This window comes from Dipodomys ordii, unplaced genomic scaffold (genome assembly GCF_000151885.1).
Source record: "Dipodomys ordii isolate 6190 unplaced genomic scaffold, Dord_2.0 Scaffold266, whole genome shotgun sequence".
NCBI lineage: Eukaryota > Metazoa > Chordata > Mammalia > Rodentia > Heteromyidae > Dipodomys > Dipodomys ordii.
The window spans coordinates 251469-261625 of record NW_012267482.1 but is presented as its reverse complement, the minus strand read 5'-3'; the positions used below and the strand labels follow the sequence as shown (position 1 = coordinate 261625).

Here is a 10157-nt window from a genome sequence, read left to right as displayed (position 1 = left end):
GGGGGAGGAGGAGGAGAATGGTGTTCTTTCATTGAATACGGTCACACCACCGCCCCACAGAGAGGAAATCTGGCAATATTCTATGTGCTAGTGAACCTCCAAAGTTGTACTTTTGTGTATGTGTGCGCCTGTGTGTGTGTGTGTGTGTGTGCATGTGCACACAAACTTGGTCCTGGGGCTTGAACTCTGGGCCTGGGCACTGTCCCTCAGCGCTTCAGTTCAAGGCTAGAGCTCTATCACTTGAGCCACAGCACCACTTCTGGTTTTCCGGTGGTTTATTGCAAATAAAGAGTTTCACAGATTTTCCTGCCCAGGCTGGCTTTGTACTGTGATCCTCAGATCCCAGCACACACTTCTTTCGATGTTGAACATCCTACATGTAAAACTATCATTTCAAAGAAAGAAGGAAAGCAAGAAAAAGGAAAGAAGGAGAGAAAACAAGAAAAGAAGCAACCATGTATACTTGATGGGCTAGGAAACAGGGACCCTTAGAAATTCTGAACAAAGACACCCAGAGCCGGGAAGGTGGCTCAGTGATAGAGCGCTCGCCTAGCACGCAGGAAGCCCTGGGTTCGATTCCTCAGTACCACATGCACAGAAAAAGCCAGAAGTGGCGCTGTGACTCAGGTGGTAGAGCGCCAGCCTTGAACAAAAAAGTTCAGGGACAGTGTCTGGTCCTGAATTCAAGACCTAGTACTAGTGCATGCATGTGTGCGTGCACACACACACACACTGAAGAAGAAAGAGGAGGAGGAATAGAAAGCCAGTGGCGATGCTGTGTTGGTGTCTGCCGCTCTGTGGAGGGGTCATGGGGGGCGTCCTGCCGCACCGGCCAGGCCTCTGACCTCCGTCCCCTCCCGCCTCCCACCCGCAGTGGTCCGGGAGGGGCAGTACGAGGTCATTGTGGTCCCCACACTCCTGGTGGGCCTCTTCCTCCTCCTCCTGGCCGTCATCCTGTGGCTTTTCATCCGAGGACAGAGATTCCAGCGGCAGCACCCCCGACGTGGAGGTGAACGAACCCCCAACCTGGGGGCCCAGCAGGGGCTCGGGGAGGAGGGTGGGTGGGAGGAAAATCATGGACTAAGATTCAGCGAGGGACGTGTCCATGGGGGGGGGCGCTGCGTCCATAATGGGACCTCCCTCAGTCTTATTCGTTCTTTTCTTGGGGGGGGGAGGGAGGTAGGTCAGGATCTTGAACTCGGGGCTTCACGCCCCCATTTAGCTTTTTCCACTCAAGCCTGGCGCTTAACCACCTGAGCCACGGCGCCACTTCCTGATGTTTGGTGTTCATTAGAGACAAGAGTCTCATGCACGGACTTTCCCGCCCGGGCTGGCCTTGAACGGCGATCCTCCGGTCTCAGCCTCCCGAGGAGCTGGGGTGACAGGCGTGAGCCACTGGGGCTGGTCTTTAGAGAGAATGTAATATTGGCTCTTGCTGACGGCATCTCTCTCTCTCCTAGGAGATGCTCAGGTCACCCCCTCCAGGGGTCTGGAACCAGCAGGGCGGCGAGGAGACGTATCGGTGGCGCTGGAGGAGAGGACGGTGGACACTTTCCTGGCAGCCGTGGCGCCGTCCCTGGCTGAACTGCAGCTGCCCCGGGCTCAGCTGTCCCAGGCCCTGGAGCAGATCTCCAGGGGCACCTGGGGCTCCATCTTTCGAACCCAGATGAACCCCGGGGATCCCGCGAAATCCAAGAGTGTGGTCCTCAAGACATTAAGAGGTACAGCGAGAGCTGTTCTCCGTGAAGAAGTGTGTCCGCCGGGCGCTGCGGCGCACGCCTGTCATCCCGGCTCCCCAGGAGGCTGGGATCTGAGGATCGAGGTTCAAAGCCAGCCTGGGGAGGAAAGTCCCTGAGACTCTCATCTCCCACAAACCACCAGAAAACCGGACGTGGAGCTGTGGCTCAAGCGGTAGAGCGCCAGCCTTGAAAGTCTCACGGACTTTCCTGCCCGGGCTGGCTTTGAACCACGATCCTTCGATCTCAGCCTCTTGGGGTGCGCTGGGATGACAGGCATGCACAACCAGCGCCCAGCCTGGAAGTTGCTTCTTATTCCTCGAGTCCGTTTCAGCTGCCGTCTGTCCCTCCCCTCCCGCCCCTCGCAGCAGCAGCAGGGCTGCAAGACGTGCAGGATTTCATTGGACAGATCCGCTTCTATCAGCACCTGGGGAGACACAAGAACCTGGTGTGGCTGGAGGGGTGCTGTACCGAGTGCCTGCCGCTGTACATGGTGCTGGAGGATGTGGCCCCGGGGGACCTGCTCACCCTTCTCTGGACCTGTCGCCGGGTAGGCGGTGAAAAGCGGGCTGCCGGGAGGGGAACACACCACTCGGGCCAGAGGCCTGTCACCTGCCCACCAGCCTTGCAAATGCAAGCTACAGAGACCATAGAACAGCATACGGGAGCCGGGCACCGTGGCTCACGCCGGTCAGCCCAGCTCCTCAAGGAGGCTGAGATCCGAGGATCATGGTTCAAAGCCAGCCCGGGCAGGAGAGTCCGTGAGACTCTGATCATCAATGAACCAGCAAAAAAAAAAAAAAAAAGCCAGAGCTGTGGCTCAAGTGGTAGAGCGCTAGCCTTGAGCAAAAATAAAAATAAGCTCAGGGACAGCGCCCAGGCCCAGAGTTCAAGCCTCAGGACTGGCACAAAAAACGTAATAATAATAGTGATGATGATAATAATAATAACAAAACTGAACGTTAGCAGGTGTGATTGAGACAGTGAGTGATTTGCTTCACTTGGTTTTCAATGCTGTGTTTAAGCTGGAGACAGGTGGTGAACTGCCCCCCATACTACATAGCCAAAGTTTAAAATACTGACTTTTAAGCTTTTTTTTTTTTTTTTTTTTGCCAGGCCTGGGGCTTGAACTCAAGATCTGAGCGCTGTCCATGAGCCTCTTTGGCTCAAGATTAGCGCTCTCCCACTTGAACCACAGCGCCACGTCTGGCTCTTTCTGTGTCTGTGGTGCTGAGGAATCGAACCCAGGGCTTCATGCGTGCAAGGCGAGCACTCTACCACCGAGCCACCTGCCCAGCCCCTCCCAGCCTGTTTTTAAAAATTAAAATGTATGTGGGCTTGGAATGTGGCTCCGTGGTAGAGTGCTTGACTCGCATGCATGAAGCCCTGGGTTCAATTCCTCAGCACCACTTAAGCAGAAAAAGCCGGAAGTGGAGCTGTGGCTCAAGTAGAGAGTAATTAAAAATTAAAATGTATGGCTGGGTGCTGGTGACTCATGCCTGTCATCCTAGTTACTCAGGAGGCTGAGAGCTGAGGATCGCGGTTCAAAGCCAGCCCGGGCAGGAAAGTCTGTGAGACTCTGATCTCCAATAAACCACCAGAAAACCAGAAGTGGCGCTGTGGCTCAGGTGGTAGAGCGCCAGCCTTGAGCTGAAGAGCTGAGGGACAGCGCCCAGGCCCAGAGTTCAGACCCCACCACTGACATAAATAAATAAATACTAAAATGTTGAGGATGGGCTTTGTCATCCACGCCGTCATCCCAGACACTCAGGAGGCTGAGAATGTGTCGTGAATATATTCGATTTATAAACCCTGTGGCAGAGACACCTGGAAACACTCCTTTGCTCTTGTCTCCGCCTGTGTAGGATGTGATGAGCGTGGACGGGTTCCTGTATGATCTCACCGAGAAGCAAATATATCACATCGGAAAACAGGTCCTTTTGGCTTTGGTAAGAACAGACTGAACAGAAAGCAGATGAAGCCAGAAGTGGAAGGGTGGGCCACAAACGGGAGAGCGTTAGCCTTGAACAGAAAAAGCGAAGGGAGAGCGACAGGCCCTGGGTTCAAATCCCAGTAGTGGCACAGAATAAATAAACACAAAAATAGGTAAACAGATCAGTGAAATGTCCAATCACGTGGTGTGCTCTGGACGTGATGAGTCATTATTAAGGCAACTTTGTTTAGAGAAGAAGAGATTCCCTGGTCATCCTTAAGATGGTCTTGATGTGACGATAGTGATGATGATGATGATGATGATGATGGTGATGATGATGATGATGATGATGGTGATGATGATGGTGATGATGATGATGGTGATGATGGTGATGATGATGATGATGATGATGGTGATGATGATGATAATGATGATGGTGATGATGATGATGATGATGATGATGATGGTGATGATGATGGTGATGATGGTGATGATGATGATGATGGTGATGATGGTGATGATGATGATGATGATGGTGATGATGATGGTGATGATGATGATGATGGTGATGATGATGGTGATGATGATGATGATGATGATGGTGATGATGATGGTGATGATGATGATGGTGATGATGATGGTGGTGATGGTGATGGTGATGATGATGATGATTGTGATGATGATGATGATTATGGTGGTGATGATGGTGATGATGATGATGACTATGATGATGGTTGTCAGTTGTGGGGCTTGAACTCAAGGTCCCCGTACTTTCCTGAGCTCTTGTGCTCAAGGCTGGTGCTCTACCATGTTGAGCCACAGCACCACTTCTGGTTTTCTAAGTGGTTCATTGGAGATCAGAGTCTCGAGGACTTTCCTGCCCGAGCTGGCTTTGAACCGCGATCCTTAGGTCTCAGCCTCCTGAGTAGCCTGGAGCCACCTGCTCCCATTGGGCTCCAATTCTTTTTGATCTCCTGCTCACAGGAATTCCTCCAGGAGAAACACATCTTCCACGGTGATGTGGCGGCCAGAAACGTCCTGATCCAAAGCGATCTGACTGCCAAGCTGTGTGGCCTGGGCCTGGCGTACGAAATCCACACGCGGGGGGCCATCTCTCCCGCCCGACACGTCCCCTCCAAGTGGCTGGCCCCCGAGCGTCTGCTCCTGAAGCCTGCCGACATCAGAGGAGACATGTACGGTTTGGCCTCTGCCCGCTGGGGTCCTTCCTAGCTGAATACTCTCAGGCTAATTAGGTCTATGCATAAGAGCTCCATTTGAAGTCAGATACTCAAGCCGTAATGTCCTGGGACCAAAGGCAGGCACTGGTGCCTCACACCTGTAATCCCAGCTCCTCGGGAGGTTGAAAACCAGAGGGTATTGATTTGAAGCGGGAGAGGCCAGGAAAGTCCAAGAGACTCCAGCTTCAAAATCAGCAGCAAAAAGCTGGACTTGGAAGCGTGGCTCAAGCGGTTGAGCGCCAGCCTAGCGAGCAAGCGTCAAGGTCGGTGTTCCAATCCCAAACGGCTTTTAAAGAGAATGTGAGCGACTGCACTGGGCAGGGGGCTCCGTGGTAGAGCGCTGGTCTTGCACGTATGAGGCCTTGGGTTCGAGTCCTCAGCACCCCGTAAGCAGAAAAAAGCCAGAAGTGGGGAGTCTTTCCCGGGCTGGGCTGGGGAGGCCGGGGCAGAGATCGAGCCGCACTCTGCTTGCTTTGCAGCTGGTCCTTTGGGATTCTGCTCTATGAGATGGTGACACTGGGTAAGGACTGGGTGAGGACTGGGGGGCGGGGGGGGGAAGCAGGGCGGAGACAGAGGAGCCGGCGTGTGCTCGGGCACACGTGATTACTGGAGGGAGGGGTGGGTGATGGCTGGAGCAGCAGCGGCGGCTCGGGAGGCTGAGATCTGAGGGTCGTGGTTCAAGGCCAGCCCGGGAGAGCCCAAGACTTTATTTTTTTTTTTAACCACCGAAAAGCCTCCGATAGAGGTGTGGCTCATGTGGTCGCGCTCCCAGGCCTCAGGTGAGCGTGAGGTCCTGAGTTCAAGCCCCAGTACCATACACACAAGAAGGGTTTCCGCTCGGGCCCAGCGTGGAGGCTGAGCCCGACCCCCAGGCTTCTTAAAGTCAGGCTCCCCCCTCTCCCTCCTCCCCATCCTTCTCTTCCCTTCCTTCCACACCCTTCCTTTTCCCTGACCAGCGCCAATGTGTGTTTGAAACCCGAATGGTAATCCCCAGGAGACCCGAAGACGTTTTCTTTAGACTGTTATTTTCTTTTGGTACCCGGGGCTTGAACTCAGGGCCCGGGAGCTGCCCCTGAGCTTTGCACTCGAGGCTGATGCTCTACCCGCGGAACCACAGCTGCCCTTCGCGCTTTGTGCCGGCTCGTTGGACATGGAGGTCTCCCAGACTTTCCTGCCCACGCTGGCTTTGAACCCAGGTCCTGGGATCTCGGCCTGCGGAGCGGCTGGGATGGCAGCCGTGCAGGGGAGCTGTGGGCTGCGTCTTCCCGAGTTGTTACCTCGCTTTCCCGGTTGGAATCTCCCCCAAGCTCGCGATTCTCCTGGCATCATCTCCCCCACACCCCAGCCCCCCCACTGCCCCCCTGCCCCCCCTGCCCCTCTTCTCCCAGGGCTCCCGTCGGGCCTCGGGCCTTGCTGTCAGCGGGCTCAGCAGCCCTGCCCGGCCTCCACACCCAGCCGGTGCCCGGCCTCCACACTCAGCAGCCCTGCCCAGCCTCCACGCCCAGCCGGTGCCCGGCCTCCACACTCAGCAGCCCTGCCCGGCCTCCACACTCAGCCGGTGCCCGGCCTCCACACTCAGCAGCCCTGCCCGGCCTCCACACTCAGCAGCCCTGCCCGGCCTCCACGCCCAGCCGGTGCCCTGCCCGGCCTCCACACTCAGCCGGTGCCCGGCCTCCACACTCAGCAGCCCTGCCCGGCCTCCACACTCAGCAGCCCTGCCCGGCCTCCACGCCCAGCCGGTGCCCGGCCTCCACACTCAGCAGCCCTGCCCGGCCTCCAGCCCAGCCAGCGGCAGTGCGTTGTCTGCCGTCCCTCCCTCTCTCATCTCATTCTGTCCATCTGTCAGGGGCCCCGCCGTACCCGGAAGTCCCTCCCACCAGCATCCTACAGCATCTTCAGCGGAGGAGGATCATGAAGAAACCCAGCGGCTGCTCCCACACCATGTGAGTGGAGTTCATACCGGCCAGCTCCGCTCTAGTCCTAAAGCTTTCCCTTTCCTTCACTATCACTCACCTGCTTCCTCCTCCCCTTCCTCCTCCTCCCCCTCTCCTTCAACTCCTCCCCCTCCCCCCCTCCTCCTCCTCCTCCTCCTCCTCCTCCTCCTCCTCCTCCTCCTCCTCTTCCTCCTCCTCCTCCTCCTCCTCCTCCTCTTCCTCCTCCTCCCCCTCCTCCTCCTCCTTCTCTTCCTCAAGAAGTTGTACATGTCAGTTTATGAGCACAACACATCTTGATCCAGGTCCCCCCTTCCATCTTTCCCCCCCAGTGGGGTACAGATGCTTCTTAGTTGTTCTAAGGAGCTAACTGCAGGCTCGGCTTCAAGGCCTGAGTAAGACGCTTGATCATGTGCCGTGTTTGCATATCTTATCATACCTGCATGCGTCCCCACCCACGCTGCCCAGCTCACCATTAAGAGCTGTGGTAGGAATCTAATGGGGTGTGTGTGTGTGTGTGTGTGTGTGTGTGTGTGCACGCGCCAGTCCTGAACTCAGGGCCTGGGCACGCTCCGTGAGCTTTTGTGCTCGAGGCTGGTGCTCCGCCGCTTGACCCACAGCTCTACTTCTGGCTTTTTCATAGTTGATTAGAGGTAAGAGGCTCACAGACTTTCCATCCGGGCTGGCTTTGAACTGTGATCCTCAGAGTCCATCTTCCCAAATCGCTGGGATTAGAGGCGTGAGCCTCTGGCGTCGGGCTTCACGGTGTCATTCTTATTATCAAACAAGTCCCGTGAAGATGTTGGAATGAAGACACTCGGTTTTAGGAGGAGGAAAAGGTGTATCAGCCTCTAGGAATAATAAAAAGACGGATGAGCAAAGACAGACTTAAAGAATTGCGACGTATCAGTTACTTATGTAGGTTTTGTTCTTATTTAGCTGATTGGGATCCGGGTGTGTTGAGTCCCGCTGATAATCCCAGCTACTCCAGTGGGTGGGATATGAGGATCAAGGTTCAAAGCCAGCCCTGGGCCCAAAAGTGAGTCTTTGCTCCAGTGAACCAGCAAAAAGCTGGAGGTGGAGCTATGGCTGACGTGGTGGAGCTCCAGCCTTGATTGCGAAGCCGAGCGGGAGCTAAGGCCGTGCGTCCACGTCCGGGTGCGGGACACACACACACTCACACACTCACACAGTGGCTGTGTCTCCCACCCTGCCCAGGTACAACATCATGAAGCGGTGCTGGCACTGGAGCCCGGATGGCCGGCCGCTGCCCCGGGAGCTGTGCGTGCAGCTGGAGGCGGCCGCCAGGACGGCCGATGACCAGTGCATCCTGCAGGTGCCGGAGCTGGTGGTGCCCGAGCTGTATGCGGCCGTGGCCGGCGTCTGCCTGGACAGCATGGCCTACACCTACAGTGTCCTCTGAGCCTCGTGTGTGTGTGTGTGTGTGTGTGTGCCTGTCCAGGGGGACCCAGCGCGCCTCCTACACACCTCAAAGCAGCACCCGCCCGGGCCTGGCTCCCCCGCTGCCCCGGGCCTGGATGGCCAGCGCAGTGGACGTTTAGAAGAACTTATGGCAGCGCGGGTGCTGCAGGCCTGTCACCCCGGCGACTCAGCGGGCCAAGCTCTGACCATGGCGGCTCACAGCCGGCCCACGCGGGACATCGCCAGGAGACTCTGCTCTGCAGTGCGGCACCCACAAAGCCAGAGGCCGCTCGAGTGGCAGGGTACTAGCCTTGAGCAGAAAGAGCTCAGGGACAGTTCTCCAGGCCCTGAGTTCAAACCCCAGGGTTGGCATGCGCACATGCACACGCACACACACACGCACACACACGCATACACACATGTATGCGTGTGCACACATACACACATGCACACACACACACACACACACACACGCACACACACTTGCCATGCTTGTTGGGGCCTGGCAGATTAGTTTACTCCTGGACAATGCTTTTTTTCCCCTCCTCTTCTTTTATTTTTTATTGTGAAAATACTGTACAGAGGGGTTACAATTACATGGGCAAGATAGTGAGTACATTTCTTATCAAGTGTTGCAGCCTCCTCCTGTGTTTCCCCTTCCCATCCCTTCCCATCCTCCTCCCCCCCCACAAAGTCCTAAAGTTTGTTTTCTACATAACAACTTGTACATCTCATTGTTGCAATGGGTCCACCTGTATCCCTATTTAAACGATTTGTTTTTTCCCCTCCTCTCCACAAATTATACCAACATCAAATACAGTGGAAGCAGGGGTTATACTGTGGGGGAGGGACATACAAAGCAACAAAGAAATCATCTTATAAATATGTTAGAAACAATCGCATGAAAGAAAAAAATCATTTGAATACATATCTTGGGGTTCATGTCCCTAACATCACCGTATCTGACCTCTTCTGCTTGACTCGGACATACACTACACGATTACTAAGAAATGGAAATGGAGTGAAGGGAAGACATGGTGAGAAAGGAAGTTCAAGGTGTGCTAAGAAGCACAGGTGCAGGCCAGGACTCCCAGGGTGGCCATGTCTGCAGACAGGGCTTAATGCATCCTTCAGTCCTGGTGGAGTAAAAAGGTGAAGGAAAACTTGAGAGTCTCACCTTGGGTATGTAAGAAACTGAGGCCGGTCGCCGGGGGCTCACGCCTGTCATCCTAGCAGTTCAGGAGGCTGAGATCTGAGGATCGCAGCCTGGGAGACTCAAATCCCCAATGAGCTCCCAGCAGGCCGGCCGAGTGGTGGCGCGCTAGCCTTGAGCCTAAAAAGCTCAGGGAGGGCTGCGAGGCCCCGAGTTCAAGCCCCATGCCTGGCACGGGGAGCTGCACGTCTATTTAGGCTGTTCTCCGGGTAGAGAGCTTTTCTTTTTTTTAATCTTGTGGGACACAGACCAAGTTGACTAAGAGCCAACTCAAATACCACCTCCCATGGTGAACTTCCTCCACTAGCTCTGTGCTGACCAGTTCCAGGTTCCATGGGCAATAAAAGGCCTTTCCTCTTTTACAGTACACCTGGAGGGTGTGAATATAGATATAAGTGTGTGTGTGTGTGTTTTACACACACAGGTTCCTCTTTAAAGTGGTGGTTCTGTGTGCGGCCTGCTGGCCTCCCCCTGCTGTCCACCCGCTGTCCACCCGCTGGTCCCCCTGATGGACCCTCCTGTCACCCCAGCCTCCCGAGGGGAGGGGGGAGTGGAGGGGGGTAGAGGAGGGAGAAGGGGGGAGGCTGATAAAGGGAGTGACCACCACCTGCCAATCCTTGGAAACCCATAGAAAGCCACGCCCACAGCGCGTATTGCCAGGACAACCTGGGGGCGGGACTGAAG

At 55.5% G+C, this 10157-nt stretch overlaps 1 protein-coding gene across 1 annotated transcript; it reads left to right on the top strand.

Moving 5' to 3' along the window:
- Nucleotides 1-759: 759 nt before the first annotated feature.
- On the top strand, nucleotides 760-8264 carry Styk1 (serine/threonine/tyrosine kinase 1; the record flags this gene model as incomplete). The annotated part of the gene is made up of 8 exons (XM_013036238.1): nucleotides 760-1009; nucleotides 1461-1721; nucleotides 2105-2286; nucleotides 3602-3685; nucleotides 4654-4862; nucleotides 5387-5427; nucleotides 6754-6850; nucleotides 8057-8264. Coding segments are annotated over 8 exons (1329 nt in total), but the record flags the coding sequence as incomplete, so codon positions are not given.
- Between the last annotated feature and the right edge of the window lie 1893 nt (nucleotides 8265-10157).